Consider the following 17,480-nt stretch of genomic DNA (forward strand, 5'->3'; position numbering starts at 1 on the left):
GTGCTGAGTATGATGCATAAACACCAGCTAACGTCATTTGGGGTTTTTAATACTGTCATATGTCACTGTAGCATAGCTGTCAACGTCATTTATAACAGTTTCTGATCTTTGAGGCATTTTGGCTCGGTGAGAGTCCCAGTCCAGTAAGTAGAAATCTGATAAACTGATGAAATTAGAGCTGGATCAGAGTGTATGAATTTCCTTGGTTTTTGGTCATGCAAGTTTGTGTGGCTTCTTGGAAGTACACACACACTTATATAAATTTTTAAGAATGGAACAGTTTGGGCACTTTCTGGATTTAAAAAAAGGTTGTAACTATGCGTAGGAAATGTAGTCAACAATTGTGAATATATGCTGTGGTCTTCCTACTTTTATGGAAAGATGAGGACAATCAGGGATTGTATGATGAGATGATCTTTATGCACTTAGTCAACCAGCATGGAAACAGACCCTTCAGTCCAGTCAGTCCATGCTAGACATGAACTGATTTGGTTCCTCTATTCTGTAACACTATCCAAGGCCCTACTATTAATTGTATTTGCTCTACCCCTGTTTGTTGTATGAGAAAGCAATGTCTTGCATTTATCTAGATTGAACTCCATCTGCCATTTTTCAGCTTGTTGATCCATTTGGTCACAATCCTTTTGTAATCTTAGAAAATCTTCACTGGCTACGATGCCACTAATTTTGGTGTCATCCGCAAACTTCCTAACCATGCCTCCTATATTCTCATCTAACTTATTTATATAAATGACAAACAAAAGTGGACCCAGAGCCAATCCCTGCGTTACATGGCTGGTAACAGGCCTCCAGTCCGAAAAGCAACTCTCCACTGCTCTGTCTCCTGTTAAGTAATATGAAAAGGAGATCAATTGACCATTTGGTAAATGAGTCAACATTTACCAAATGTGACTGGTGGAGTAGTTGATTCCCAGCATATCCTCCTGTAACAGTCATGACACTTACTAAAAATAACTAAAGGTTTCATCTCTCTTAATTTTGACAGATCAAAATAACCTTTTATTCTAGGGACAGTACACAGAAAATTATCATTGACTGACTTAAGCTGATGTTATGCAAGCATGATGGATCACAGCTACTATTTCATACCTGCACATTACTTGCATTTATGGTACAAATTTTTTATGGGTAATCCAGAAGAATTCAATCAGACATTTGTATCTGTTAAGATGGAATTGTAGTACAAGTATCCATTTTGTTTTTTAGTTTTTGGGTATAACTCCTCCATTTGGTAATTTTGATTATTTAACCTATTATACAGGGAAGGGCAAGAAATAATTTCTTTGAAGGGTTCTTGAGATTTTCCCAAAGTGTGTGTTTTGGTTTTCAGCATGACATTTTTGTTTTCATTTATTGCTGTGTGACATAAATGCCTGCTATATTTGTGTTGTGGAGTATTTGGACTTGTACAGAAGCAAAATTAGAAGGGATTCGTCAGAATTTTCAATCATGAACTCTTTGAGCTTTAAACCGCAATACACAAGAAAAGTATTTATTTCCTAAATACCACAATTTTTCAGTTGCTACAAGACAACATGCGTTCTCATAATTTAGCTCCCTAATAAAAGTTCTCTCAACCTCAGCCCTGCTGACTTTTTATTTCCTGAGTGGCTTGCTGGCCGAAAATCTTTGTCTCTCTCTGCCACTGTTACCTGCACATTTTACCTGTCTGCTCTTTTTATACCTGTCATCTTCGTCATCCCATAATTGACTCCTAACACTACACATTGTGTACCAATATACAAGAATCAGTTAGCACTGATGTGTTTTGCTTGTGTGTTCCTTTGTAAAAGCCAAGCAAGGAAAGTTTTAAAAAAAAAAATAATTTGAACTGTTAGTCAAAAAGATTCGGTGCTCACCTTTAAATTTTGAGGTGCTGCCTTGCTTTAATGGAAGCCAGTTTGATACAGTTGAGCTGGTTTTAGCTTTTCTTAAATATGCGTAGTCAATCAGGGGTAAAGGAAAGTGAAATTCGAGAATACTTCATTTGCAACCTTATGGTGAAACCTCTGGACAAAGAGCCCTTCTCAGCTGAAGTTGAATTTTATGTCAGGTGAAGAGGTGGCAGAGGAGAATACTTTTAGGTATGAAAGAAGTGGAAAAATTTATTTTTCTCTGTGAAGCTGGATCATAAAATCTTGGTTTTCGAGCACATGCGCACTTATGGTCATGTTTCATTTCTGCAATGAGGTGCACATGGTGCTGATTTAATTTGAGTTAATCAAAGGTTACGATACTGTGAAATGCATGCTTCTTGAATTCTCAAAGTTTAATTGTTAGGGATGAATGTTCTACCTTTTAATGTTGAACTTAGGTGTTTGAGCAGTCTGTGAACATGCATACATTTTAGGAGGAAGTTCTGAAATGCATTAATACCGCGAAGAAGCTCGACTCAAAAAATGAGGAAGTAGGCTTTGAGTTCCAGATTGTGTAAAGAACAACAGTGCTGTCACTTTTGATGAAAGATGGAAAATGAGGTTTTAAAATACTGTGTAAATGCAGAACTGTGCTATATTTTCTTGTCCAACTTGTTTCTTAAATGAAAATTAATTTCCTGATAGTATGATTACAGAAAACATAAAATGATATTTGAAGAAAGGCTAAAGAATTCAAGCTTTACTAAACATTTTTCTTTGTCCAAATAGAAACAAATAATTGTGGATCCCCTGAGCTTCAGTGAGGAACGTTTCAGACCATCTCTGGAAGAACGACTTGAGAGCATTATTAGTGGAGCAGCATTAATGGCAGACTCATCCTGCACACGTGATGATCGACGTGAGCGCATTGTGGCTGAGTGTAATGCAGTGAGACAGGCTTTGCAGGATCTGCTTTCTGAATATATGGGCAATGTGAGTCAAATTAAATTCATCTCAAGATTTAAATTTTGCCTCATCCATTTCCACTAAAATGCTAACAATCTAACTTTTTTTCTGATGCTTTTATGGATAGGTTTGGGGCAGTTTGAATTTGAGTTATTCACTGTTGCATTTTCAACCCAGACCTGCTCTTGTTTCCACAATATTTATGACTGGTGTAGTTTTCTTTCTGGTCAGTGGTAAAACCAACATTGAATCTCTCCACCATCAACAACAATGGTAATATTTTGAGTGTCAGGTAGCTTGTAGGAAGGTATCTCATTGGAGATGGTGGTTGATGGTTTATAGAATCTCACATCACAGAAACGGACCCTTTAGTCCAACCTGTCCATGCCCTCCAGGTTTCTTAAACTAAACTAGTCCCTTTTGCCTCTGTTTGTCCAATATCCTTAAACCTTTCCTATCTGTGTACCTGTCCAAATGTCTTTGAAATGTTGTAACTGTACTTACGTCTACCACTTCCTCTGGCAGTTCATTCTACACACATCGCTCTCTGATCGCTTTTTAAAATTTTCCTTCTCACCCTTAAACTTAGTTTTGAGCTCCCCTACCCTAGGGAAAAGACCTTAGCTATTCACCTTATCTATGTCTCTCACGATTTTATAAACTTCTATAATGTCACCCCTCGACCTGTACGCTTCTGGGGAAAAAAAGACCCAACCTATCTAGGCTCTTATAACTCCAAACCCTCCAGTCTCGGTAACATCCTTGTAAATCTTTTCTGCACCCTTTCCAATTTAATAACATCCTTCCTTCCTATAGCAGACTGACCAAAACCGTACACAGTACACCAGAAATGGTCTCATCAACATCATGTGCAGCCGCAACAAGATATCCCAACTCTTACAATCAATGCTGTGACCAATGAAGTCAAGCATGCCAAATACCATCACCATTACCCTATCTACCTGTGATGCCACTTTCAAGAAGCTAACCCCCCAGGGCCCTCTGTTTGACAACACCACTACTGTGGGCCCTACCACTAACTATGTAAGTCCTACCCTTGTTCGTCTTAGCAAAATGCAACACCTCACCTTTATGTAAATTAAACTAATCTACCATTCAACCCACTGACCTAGCTGATCAAGATCCCCTTGTGCTCTTAGGTTCCACGTATCGACCAAATCCTAATATTGTCGTAGGTTAAGATGGTTGGGTCAGGATTGCAGTTTGAAGATTTGATTCATTATCAGTTTGCATCTTTGCATGTCACTTCAGAGAAATTTGTGGATGGCAAAACAACACTCATATTTGCTTGGATTAGTGGTGCTGGAAGAGCACAGCAGCTCAGGCAGCATCCAAGGAGCTTGCTTGGTCAGCCTGATTAACTTTTAATTCATGCCTTTGACACTTCCTTGAGAGTAGCAATTTCCATTGGCTGCCGTGATTAATTAATTATGTAGAATCAAAATATAGAACCTTGACTAACTATTGGAATTACCTGTTTATATGAAATGCAAGTTACGATCTGTTATTTTGTTCAAGAAACTCCACAATCCCCCTGTGATGTATTGTTTCATGTGAAAATACAGCAGAGTTAGTTCTAACGTGAATTTGTTATCCTGAGTTGATACTAATCATCATCTTCAATGTTTATGCTTTACAATTTTAAAATCTTTTAACTTAAATCTTGCCTTACTACATTGAACCAGAAATGTTGAGAGCAGTATAAACACAGAATATTGTGAACTCTTGCTTTAACTATCTGGATGCTACTTTTTAATCTATCTTGTTGCCCCTTATTGTTTACTTTAATGTAGTATAATGTATTTACAGTTGTAAGGTTAGCGCAGATAAGTTTGTTCATTCGCTTTCTTTGCTTTAGTTATTTGCAGTTATCATTACACTCTTATTTTTGAGATATTTGAGGTAATATTGTTCAATATTTTGAGTACAAAGCTGTGATTCTGTGCTATAGTTCGCTACTTTTCTTCAAGCCCCATTTCTTTTTTTGGGTTTCTTTTAGCTATACTTAAGCTCAACAGTTATGCAATAACAGTGGAATGGCACTTCTGCATTTAGCATAACTTTAAAAGTGCCCTGGCTACCCAGTAGGCTCCTCAGATTTAAGGAATGCTTCTATACTGAGCATGTTAAATGACCGATGTAATGAACATTGATGTTTTGAAGAGACTCTCTGGTCTACTCAGCATAAAGGTAAATAAAATTAATCACACAGTCACAAAAATGGTATGCCTACAGAACTTGATCAACTCAGTCTGGCTTGTGTAGATCTACCAATGTCGTCATCAAGTAACATAAAAGAAACATTTATAGTTAAAGTTGCTTATTCTCTGCTCCTGGATCCAGCTCTGCCATTTTCAACTTACTTGTACTGCACTAATGAACTCTTAAGGTTCAACTGAGCTCAGAAGACCTTGTATCATCTGAATCTGGTTATAAAGTCATCCTATTAATTTTTTGTTACCTTGGAAACTGGGAAGGGATTGTTTCCTTTCTCAGTTTCCCTCTTTAGTCAGGGCTTTTAAATCACTGCATCACATGGAAAAATCCTTTCATATAATGTGCTTTCCCTCTAATTTTGTTTTCTTATGTGCAGACTTCTGAGTTCTGTACATGACAGTGAATTCTGGAACTAAAAGTCTGCATTGGGCATGGGGTTAGAGCACCAAATGGTGTATGTGGGCACTAAGTGACCTTGCAGCTTACAGGAAATGTTACCAGTAATCAAGCCAAGTTGAATGATTGTTACAGTGTAAGGAAGGTGTGCCCTGGAGATGTCATAACTTCTTCATACAGGTTAACTATAAATAATTGTCTTCACTAGGTAATGAAGACAGATTATCATATGGTAGACCAGGCATGATTTTATCAAAGCCCTACATAATTGTGACATGAATTATTTACTCTTTGTATTACAACAACTTGTAACAAAATGTAGCATGCAGTTACTTCACCTGCATGTGAAACTGAGTGATTCATGTGCAAATAGGTCAGTGTTTTCCGGTGTTGCATGTCACAATAAAAAAATTCACTTCAACGGGAAAGATGAAGTAGAATACATCCTTTTTTAGAACCTAGAACATTACAGTGCAATAAAGGCCCTTTGGCCCTCAATGGTTTCACAAGTCATTTCAACAATCTGATGTCCATCTAACCTACACTATTCCATTATCATCCATCTATTTATCCAATGACCATTTAAATGCCCTTTAAAGCTGGCAAGTCTAATACTGATGCAGGCAGGGTATTCCAGACCCTTACTACTCTGAGTAAAGAACCTACTTCTGACATCTGCCCTATATCTATCACCCCTCAATTTAAAGCTATGTCCCCTTGTGCTAACCATTACCATCCAAGGATAAAGCCTCCCATTGTCCACTCACTCTGATCATCTTGTATGTCTCTATTAAGTCATCTCTTAACCTTCTTCTCGAATGAAAACAGCCTCCAGTCCCTCAGCCTTTCTTCATGAAACCTTCCCTTCATACCAGGCAACATCCTAATAAATTTTCTTTTCACCCTTTACAGTGCTTCCACATTCTTCCTGTAATGCAGTGACCAGAACTGTATGCAATACTCCAAGTGCTACAGCACCAGAGTTTGGTACAGCTGCAACATGACCTCATGTCTCTAAAACTCAATCCTTCTACCAATAAAAGCTAACACATCGTATGTCTTAACCACCCTGTCAACCTGGGTGGCAACTTTCAAGGATCTATGTACATGGACACAAAGAATGTCTCCGCTTATCCATACTACCAAAAATCTTATCATTAGCCTAGTACTCTGTATTCCTTCCAAAGTGAATCACCTCATTTTTCTGCATTAAATTCCATTTGCCACTGCTCAGCCCTGCCCTGCACTTATCTATATCCCTCTGTAACCTGCAACATCCTTCTGCATTGTCCACAACTCCACTGATCTTAGTAAATTTGTGGATGGCACTAACTCATCCTTCTATGCCCTCATCAAGCTCATTTGACAAACAGCAGTGGCACCAAAACAGATCCTTGCGGTACACCACTATTAACTGAACTCCAGGATAAATATTTCCAATCAACCGCCTCCCTCTGTCTTTCAGCTAGCCAATTACTGATCCAAACCGCTAAATCACCCTCAATCCCATGCCTCGGTAGTTTCTGCATTAGCCTGCCATGGGCAACCTTATCAAACGCTTTACTGAAATCCATATACACTACATCAACTGCTTTACCCTCATTCACCTGTTTGGCCACTTTCTCAAGGAGCTGAATAAGATTTGTGAGGTACGCCCTACCCTTCACAAAACTCTGTTGACTATCCCTAATCAAATGACTCTTTTCTAAATGATCATAAATCCTATGTCTTATAATCTTTTCCAGCACTTTACCCACAACTGAAGTAAGGCTCACTGGTCTATAATTACCAGGGTTGTCTCCACTCCCCTTCTTGAACAAGGAGACAGCATTTGCTATCCTTCAGTCTTCTGGCACTGTTCCTGTAGATAGTGGTGAGATAAAGACCAAAGCCAACTCCTCCCAAGCTTTCCACAGAATTCTAGGTTAAATCCCATCCGCCCAGGGGACTTGGCTATTTTTACACTTTTCAGAATTGCTAATACCACCTCCTTGTGAACCTCAATCCTGTCTAGCCGAATAGGCTATATCTCAGTATTCTGCTCAAACCTGTGGTGTTTTTTCTTTCATCATTATTCACACAGGAAATATTCATTTAGCACCTCTCCTATCTCCTCTGACTTCACGCACAACTTCCCACAACTGTCCTTGAAAGGCCCTAATCTTACTCTAGTAATTCTTTATTCCTGACCTAGCTATCGAATGCTTTTTAGGGTTTTCCTTGATCCCACCTGCCTAAGGCTTCTCATGTCCCCTCTTTGCTCGTCTTAGCTCTCTCTTTAGGTCCTTCCTGGCTAACTTGTAACTCTCAAGCGCCCTAACCGAACCTTCACGTCTCATCTTTACATAAGCCTCCTTTTTCCTCTTGATAAGAAATTCAACTTCTTGAGCACTTTCTCCCTGCCTGACAGGTACATATGTTTCGAGGACATGCAGTAGCTGTTCCTTCAACAATATCCACATTTCAATTGTGTCCATTCCTTGCAGTTTCCTCCCCCATCCTGTGTATCCTAAATATTGCATCATCATTGCCTTTCTTCCAGCCATAGCTCTCGTCTTGCGGTATATGCATATCCCTTTCTGTTGCTAAAGTAAACTTAACCAAATTGTCGTCACTATCACCAAAGTGCTCACCTACCTCCACTTCTAACACCTGGCCCAGTTCAATACCCAGTACCAAATCCAAATTTATCTTTTCTTTTGTTGGCCTATCTACATTAGACATTTACATTAAATTTGATTAGCTATGTTCTTTCCAGTGACTAAACCTGTCTAGATATCTTTGCTGGTTTTTTACATAGGCTATGACAATGTCCCTCACTAGCTTTTATGATCATATTCAATATACTGCATTGGTCCCTTCATTTAAGTCGTTGATTACATTGTAAATAGTTGAGGCCCAAACACTGATCCTTTCAGCATATGTTGTATCCCCTCCAAGGTCAGTATATCCTTAATAAGGAGTCGTGCCCAGATTTGCATTTTCCACTGCTAATCTACCTAACCTGCATATCTTTGGACTGTGGGACAAAATTGGAACATCTGAAGGAAACCCATGCAGACATGGGTAGAATGTGCTAATTCCACACAGACATTGCCCAAGGGTGGAATCAAATCTTTGTCTCTGGTGCTGTAAAGCAGCAGTACCAACCACTGTGCAACTCAACCAGTTTCCCAGCCATGTTAGCAATTTGCCCACAATTCTGTTGGGCGTCTACTTTTGTTAATAATCTCTTATGTGGGACTTTTTCAAATGCCTTCTGGAAGTCCATGTACCATCATTCATAGACATTCTCTTGTCCTTTACCTTAGTTGCCTCATCAAAAAAAATCAATTTAGGTTTGTCGGCTAAGACTTGCCTATCATGAATCCATGCTGGCTTTCCTCGATTAACTGAACATTTTTGATGTGCTCAGTGATTTTACCTTGGTCATAAGTTCCAACCATTTCCCCATTCTGATGTTAAGCTAACTTTCTGTATTGCCCTGCTTTTCCTCTTTTGCTCTCTTTAAAAAAAGTGTGACACATGATTTTCCAATCCAGATGACCTCTGTATCTAGGGAACTCTGAAAGATCATAGTTAGGACATCTACAGTATACTCCACTACGTTTTTTTGATTAGGTCGATTCCCTACAGTATGGAAGCAGGCCCTTCAGCCTAACAAGTTCACACTGACCCTCCTGAAGAGCAACCCACCCAGGCCAATCTCCCTCTGACTAATGCATCTAACACTATGGGCAATTCAGCACGACCAATCCACCTGACCTGATTGTGGGAGGAAACTGGAGTACCCAGAGGAAACGGCCAGCGAGCCGCCCCTTCATTTAATCCCCTTGAGTGGAAATTCAGAGTTAAAGATTTGTCACTCAAGGTGCATTAATTTTTTCATTATTAATGTTTTACCTGTGTTAGTTTTGTTTCGTTTCTGTCTACAATCCGCTGCTGGGAGCAGCACCAGGCCAACCTAAGAATGAGGTGTCAACCATGTGAACTACCAAACTGAACTGCTTGTGTGCCACATTATAAGCCGCACAAGACCGCGCTAAGCAATCTCACAACTAATGAATCGGATCTAAACTCCGCAGTCTTGCCACATCTAGTCTTGACTTAGATTTTGTCATGTTACAGTGAAGTGTTGGGCTGTCCTGTTTGAAATTCAAGTCACTTTACTTGCATATAAATTGACACCAGTAAAATTCCATTACTTATATTGCGTTGTCCAGAAGCTAGAGTAGGAAGACAGATGTATTTCAATTATTCACCACTATACTAGTATGGAAGGCTACTGTTGTTATTTCCAGATACAGTACAGATTACTTTTTGAGGATGGATGGTTGGTAAATGCAAGTTTTCAGGTTTATACCAAATAGCATTATATCTGTAAACTATACAACTACCTGCAGACAGACTGCTTGACAGATCAAGGTCCACTTTAAACACAAATATTTAAAGCCTTTCATTTTTTTGTAACCACTTGCTAATAAAATTAATTGAACTAACTGTCCATGTCCAATTCTATGTCAAAAAAAATTCTTACAAGTGCTGTTGCAAAAGAATTGCTAAATGTGTTTGGCAGTAAATACATTAGAAATGTATTTTGCTGATGAGAAATGAGATCAATAAGTCCTTCCTAGTAAGCATTTTTGAGATTTATTGGTGAACAGTAATGAATACTTGTGTGGTGCTGCTGCCTCAGTCCTTGACCCCTTGAGCTTTCTAAAACCTCAGCCTGTCTCATTGTGCAGCAAACAGTAATTTATGTTCACTCATAAGTGGTGCAGTGTACATTGACTTCAAACATGGCAATTCGTATTTGCTGAGGAAGATTTTGTTCGTGCTAGGCTCAGAAAATGGACAGATCTTGAACACTTGCCCGATTGGCTAAAGCATGTCTGTAGCTCATTGAATATACTGAAAATGTTAATGGGGCACTTTTGTATTGATCATTAGACCTACTATATTGTGCTTTTCTTTTGAGGTTTAATAAATTCCTGCTATTGTGTTGTTGACTCCTAATTAATTGGAGTGTGTGGTGTTTTCATGGAGAAATATTCTTTGCCCTTTTTAAAAAAAAAAGAGAACAATTTGCCTTCATATAATTATGTAAAATTAAAAAAGAAAACACCAATTGCATTGTGGGGGTACAAGGCAAAAATAGATATCAAACAAAAGGTAGGAATATTAAGGCATGTGATTGAAAAGTTGATATAAGATACAGTTCAGCTAATGCCTTATAGAATTAAATTAGAGGTGTAGGGAATTTCCAAACTTAAGGTTTAAGTGGCTAAAAAATGGCTGATAACATTGTACAAAGGTAATTGGGGCTGCTTAGGGGATATTTGGAGGACTGGATGGATTCGAAATGGGATAGGATTGGTCAATTCATGTGGTGAAGTGTGTTCAGAAAGTATGTAACACTTTGAAATGCTGACCTCACTTGCAATTTGAATGACAATACCTTGTTCGTCTGATGAAAAATATAAATTCTCATCATTGTCAACTGCTCAATAACCAGCTTATTATTACATGTGAATTTATATGATCCCTAAAAGGTGGTCTTGAGCATCATCTCAAATTTTGGACATGTAAAATTGTCTTGGGTATTTTCATTTGTAGAAGACGTTAAATTTTATACTTGAAAGCAATGCAGATTACACTGTAAAATACCATTTGGTTTTATTTAATAGTATTTGCTAATAATTCAAATACATTTTTCCTCTGAATTGCATAACTTCAGTTATTGTAAGGCTTGAGGGTTTTTCAGAAATATGACAATCAAGGTTGTTATAGCATCACTTTGTATATTTGCTTTGATTTAATTTTAGCAATATCTTGATCACAAGCAACTTAGGACATCCAAGATCTCCTAAAATTAAAAACCAATATGCATATTCCAGAAATGGATTGATATTGGAACCCACTTGGCTTAGGGTACTTGAATGTAGCATTTTCCTTTTTTGTGACTTATCTCAAGAAATTTATGTTAGCTGTAATCTGGTGTAATATTTGTCATGTTATCCTTCATGAATTGGATGTCACTACAAAAGGAGAAAATTGCATGATTTGAATATGCCGTTGAATATTACTGGCAATGCAAAATCTATGTCGATAAATGGTCATTTTGTAGTGATGGATGTGGAGAGGTCAAAGACCCAAAGGTAATGCTTTGCTGTAAAACCAGTTTTTTAAAAAAATAATTAATTAATTTGTTTGTCTTTCCATTTGATTGCTTTCTTCTACATCTGCCTTATCCCTCATGCTCCTGTTCCTTGTTCTTATTTCACTTCAGTATATGTTCTCATTCCAGCTACTATTTTCACACTTTCTTTAAGTTTATTTGTTTGATACTGTGAAAACCAGCCATTTGGTCCACACAGATACTCCGAAGAGCATCCTTCTACCCTATATTTTCAATGGCTAACCCACCTAGGCTGTACATCTTTTGGACTGTGGGAGGAAACTGGAGGATCGGTTGGACCGAAGGATCTGTTTCCATGCTGTACATCTCTATGACTCTAACCTCCTGGAAATCCATGCAGACACTCCATATGTAAACTCCACACACAGTTATGTAAGGGTGAAATTGAACCTGGTTCCCTGGTGCTGTGAGGCAGCAGCGCTAACCACTGAGCAACCATACCAAACTGTCTTAAGTTATTCGTGTATTGAAATAAAAGGTTAGTTTTGACGAGTAGAAGTATTTGGGCCAAGTTACTGAATCACTCAAATGAAGCCAATTCACAGATGTTGTGGACAATCCTGTGACAGACCAGCACATAACTGAATGGAATATTGATTGCATGCTAACCTACAGAAATCAAGTTCATAGAATCATAGAGATATACAGCACAGAAACCAAGCCTTCGGTCCAACTCATCCACGCTGACCAGATATCCCAATCTGACCTCGTTACATTTGCCAGCCTCTAAACCTTCGTATTCATGTACCCATCCAGATGCCTTTTAAATATTGTAATTATACCAGCCTCCATCAGTTTCTCTAGTAGCTCATTCCATAGATGCACCATGTTGGCCCGGTGGCTCAGTGGGTAGCACTGCTGCCTTACTGCGCCAGGGACCTGGGTTCGATTCCATCCTCTGGCAACTATCTGTGTGGAGTTTGCACGCTCTCCCCTTGTCTGCGTGGGTTTCCTCCGAGTGCTCCGTTTCTTCCCACAGTCCGAAGGTGTGCAGGTTAGGTCAATTCGCCATGCTAAATTGCCCATAGGGATGTGTAGATTAGGTGCATTAGTCAGGGCAAATATAGGATAGGGGAATAGATCTGGGATGGTCCCTCTTTGGAGGGTCAGTGTGGACGTGTTGGGTCAAAGGGTCTGTTTCCACACTGTAGGGATTCTATTCTAACACACCACACTCTGTGTGAAAAGGTTGCCCCTCAGGTCGCTCTTAATTGTTTCCCCTCTCAACTGAAACCTATGCGGTCTAATTTTGGACTCCCTGAATGGGGGGAAAAAAATCTTGGCTGTTCTTCCTAACCATGCCCCTCATAATTTTATAGGTCACTCCTCTCCCTCTGACACTTTAGAGAAAAAACTCCCAGCCTATTCAGCCTCTCCCTGTGGCTCAAACTCTGCAATCCCAGTAATGTCCTTTTGTAAACTTATTTTGACTCGTTTCATATTTAACACTATCTTTCCTGTAATGAGAAGATCAGAAATGAATGTAGTATTCTAAAAGAGGCCTTACCAGAGTCCGACACAGCTGCAACATGATGTCCCAATTCCTATACTCAATGCACTGACCAATGAAGTCAAGCATGCCAGATGTCACCTTCACCACCCTTCTACCCGTTGTTTCACTTGCAAGGAACTATGCATGTGCACCCCTAGGTCTTTTTGTTCAGCAACACTCCCAAGGGCTCTACCCAAGTTCTCCCCTGATTTGCTTTACCAGATTGCAACACCTCACATTTAAATTAAAATCCATCTGCCACTCCTTGGCTCATTGGCTTTATCGTCATTATTACTGGGGTCATTGATGAGGGCAGAATACTTTCTCCTCCCTCTATTTGGATTTCATTGAAAGTTTTTAACTTGAAATTCAGTTTAACGTAAACCTTGCAATTTTGCTTGACTTAACTTTTCGAAACAATCTCACCATCGATACCCTAAGCTTCATTTCAAGTGCATAAACAAATGATGCGTGATTTAACTCGTAGCAAAAATGAAAGTTTGACCTCTTCATGTCGAACTTATGTTTTAATCTTTAATGCAGACATTGAATGCTATTTACACTATATTATTTATACTATCTTACTATGTTATTTGTAGTTAGTATGTGACTAGAAATGATTTTAGTTCCAGTTTCAAAGTGTTCTTAATTTGTAGAATTAATCTTTACTGTGAAAACCTGTTGGCATTTTACCGTATTATGTAACTTGTCCACAAACCAAGTTTAGCTATATAAATTATTATAGTAAACCTGGGTGTAAATATACATTTTAAGAAATGCATGTTCCCACACTGACTGCAAATTTCATAGGTTTAGACATGTCTACTGTAGAACAATAACTAAAATGTAACCCCCCCAACTCTCTCATTATTTCACTCTTCTGTCTTTTGCATTTCTAACCTAATCCCGCCATTTATAAGATACACCAGTAAAAAGTTAATCAAGACATTGGGTTTGTTAACAGTAGTTCCTACTTGATTTACTGTTTTGAATAAGTCCATGTAAGAACAAATTACAGCTATCCCAAGAGTTTGTGAAGTGCTTTGGCTTTTGCTCTGCCTGCCCACTTCAGCTTGTGTTCAGTTGTTTTGCTCAGTCTCAGTTTCTCCACCATGAACGTAAATATTAAAAGCTGCTTATTAAAGACAAGTTGGATGCATGCAATAATTTGGATTTACTGACTATTTGCATGTCTCCAAAATTAAGTGAGGAATCTATTTTCTACTATAAATTACTTGTGACATGATTAGTTTAAAATGCTAGTTATAGGTTTTGAATTGTATATTTATCTAAAGGGGTGAGGGGTAGGTATCTTGGTTTTTCAAAATGCCCTCCTTTAGAAACTTATTTCAACAAGGACCTTAAATTGACTGTGTAAAGAAGGAAGCTTATGTTTATGTATCTCCATCAGTGTTATTGGGTCAAAATCTTGGTCCTCCCTCATGGCATTATAGATGTACCCAGTCTAAATGAACTGCAGTTATTCAAGAAGGAACTAAGAGTGGGCATTAATACTGGCCCAGCCATGACACCAATAAACTTTTGCATAAAGGGAAGTTCCATGTTTTCAGGCTGATAAAATTCTTGCCAAATAATGAAATTCAGAATTAGCTTTAGCAATTTCAAAATGTAATTTAGCCGAGCGGCCTTATGATCTTTTGGTGTTGCATTGAATCTGCGATGTAACTTTTGAAATTTATACACACACAATCAAATACTTGATCACTTCACAGCCTGATAGTTATACCTGCAAAATCATATTTTTCAGTAGACTTCTCTATCACCACTCCTGAGTATGTTATGCTCCACCGACAGGACAGACCCAAGACAAATGATGGTGGTGACGTACAGTTGAGAGAGAGAGTAACCCTAGGGGTCTTCAATTACTTCGGCCCCATGCAATCTAATGACATTAGGTTAAAAGGATAGAATGTGAGTAGAAGGTATTCATTGTTCATCAGTAAGAACAGCTTGGTATAATCATAACTGAGCAGAGTCTAAATGACCAATTTTCCTGACTTGGTCTGTGCAAGTGATAAGTGAACAAATGAGTGAAAAGCTTTTTTAACCTCTCCATCACCAGTCTTCCTGTCATGGTTACATCAGTTTATGACACAGTTGGTAAGAATAAGCACCATGCAACCTTTTTAGAAACAAAATCATGTCTTCATGTTTTGCATTCTTCACTTATAGATACAATACTGGCAATTATCTGTCTACAAAACCTTTGGCCAGATTGAACTTGTCCCACTTTATCGCTCCAACTGCCTATTTTTGTTAATCAAGGAAGTGTTGCAAGGTGTTATCAGAGTGCTATGAAGTGGCACATTCTTATGAATAATCTTTTTTCTGGTATTCAGTGTGTGTTCTGCCAGGCCACAAAGCAGGAATGGAATACATTCCAGTTGCCTGGATGAACATAGCTGCAATAATACTTGAAGCTCAACAGCATCCAAGGTTATTGACCCAGCAACATGAAGTGTGTTTCCAAGTCAGGGTGGTAAGTTGCATGGAAGAGAGCTTAAAGGTTCCAGTGTTCTCATAACTGTTGCCTTCGTCCTGGAATGGAAGGCACTGTTTGTGTATGTGTCATAATACAGGACAGGTATCACAAGAGAGTAGGATGTTAGTATGAAGTTGCATCACATGATTGAAGGCAATTGGACTGTTGTTTATTCCAAGGGGAATGAAATATAAAATTGAGAAAACTTTGGCCTCCTCCATCGCCAGACCATGGCAACACGACGCCTGGAGGAAGACCGACTCGTCTTCCGCCTAGGAACCCTCCAGCCACTGGGATGAATGCAGATTTCTCTAGCTTCCTCATTCCCCCCCCGACCCCCACCTTTTCTCAGTCCCAGCCCTCAGACTCAGCACCTCCTTGACAGGCAATCTTCTTCCCGACCTCTCCGCCCCCACCCCCCCTCCAGCTTATCACCCTCACCTTAACCTCCTTCCACCTATCGCATTCCCAATGCCCCTCCCCCAAGTCCCTCCTCCCGACCTTTCATCTTAGCCTGCTTGGCACACCCTCCTTATTCCTGAAGAAGAGCTTATGCCCGAAACGTCGATTCTCCTTTTCCTTAGATGCTGCCTGACCTGCTGCACTTTTCCAGCAACACATTTCCAGCTAACGATCCGTATCCATGAACACCAACTAGCCACGAAACGACACGACCAGCTATCCCTAGTAGCCTCACACGTAGACGACAAGCAACATGAATTTGACTGGGACAACACTACCATTATAGGGCAAGTGAAACAAAGAACAGCCAGGGAATTCCTAGAAGCATGGCACTCATCCACAAACTCCATCAACAAACACATCGACCTGGACCCAATATACCGGCCACTACAGCGGACAGCTGAAACTGACAACCGGAAGCGGCAGGGACAGGCCACTATAAATGCTGGAGAAAACACCACAGAAACGCTTCACAGGAGGCTCCCAAGCACTGAGGATGTCACCTAGACAGGGGATGAAACGTTTGCAACAAAAACTTCCAGCTCGGTGAACAGAACCACAGCAACGAGCACCCGAGCTACAAATCTTCTCTCAAACTTTGAACACATTTTTAAGCTCTAAAACTTTGTTACAGTTGTACAGTGTATTTTGAGACTGTGCATGGAGTACTGTATGTACGGTTTCCATATTTCAGAAAGGATATTATTACATTAGAAGCAGTGCAAACAAGGGTCACTGGACTGATGTGGGACTGAAGGGTTGCCTTGAGGAAAGGTTGTGCATATACAAATTGATATTTAAATAATGAGAAATTCTTGCGTTCTGGCTGCCGAGTCATAGAAAGGATATTATTAAGCTGGCGAGGGTCAAAAGAGACTTATCAGGATGATGCTGGCTGCGGAAGGTTTGAGTTAGAGGAAGGCTGGGACGTTTTTGCTGGACCATAGGAGGCTGAGAAGTGACCTCGTGGGAGTTTATAAAATCATGGGTATAGATAGGGTTAATTATAGTTCAAGACAAGCGGATACATTTTAAGATAATAGGAAAGAGGTTAAAAAAGATGGGCAAATTCTTTACACTAAGGATGGTTTGTATGTGGAATGAACTTGCTGAGGGAGTGGTGGATGTGTGCACAATTACAACATTTTAAAAGACATTTGGATAAATGCATGGATAGGAAAGGATTTGGGCCAGGAGCTGGCGGGCGCGACTAGTTTAGTTTGGGATTATGTTTGGCATGGACTGAAGGGTCTGTTTTGGTTCAGTATGACTCTATAGGATCCTGACGGGATTTCAGGATGCTATAAGAAAGTCCTAGAAGGGAAACAAAAACTAGGCAACATTGTT

The 17,480-nt window shown here is 39.3% G+C and overlaps 1 protein-coding gene across 2 annotated transcripts in view; it reads left to right on the forward strand.

The window, feature by feature from the left end:
- The window catches only part of ctnna1 (catenin (cadherin-associated protein), alpha 1), a 160,504-nt gene that overhangs the window by 53,069 nt on the left and 89,955 nt on the right, over nucleotides 1-17,480 (forward strand). For both annotated transcript variants that reach the window (XM_043703889.1, XM_043703890.1), the window contains exon 7: nucleotides 2,667-2,870. In XM_043703889.1, the coding sequence (XP_043559824.1) occupies nucleotides 2,667-2,870 (204 nt within the window). The remainder of the gene's footprint in view (nucleotides 1-2,666; nucleotides 2,871-17,480) is intronic.

The sequence above is a fragment of the Chiloscyllium plagiosum genome, chromosome 14, assembly GCF_004010195.1.
Source record: "Chiloscyllium plagiosum isolate BGI_BamShark_2017 chromosome 14, ASM401019v2, whole genome shotgun sequence".
In the NCBI taxonomy this organism is placed as follows: Eukaryota; Metazoa; Chordata; class Chondrichthyes; order Orectolobiformes; family Hemiscylliidae; genus Chiloscyllium; species Chiloscyllium plagiosum.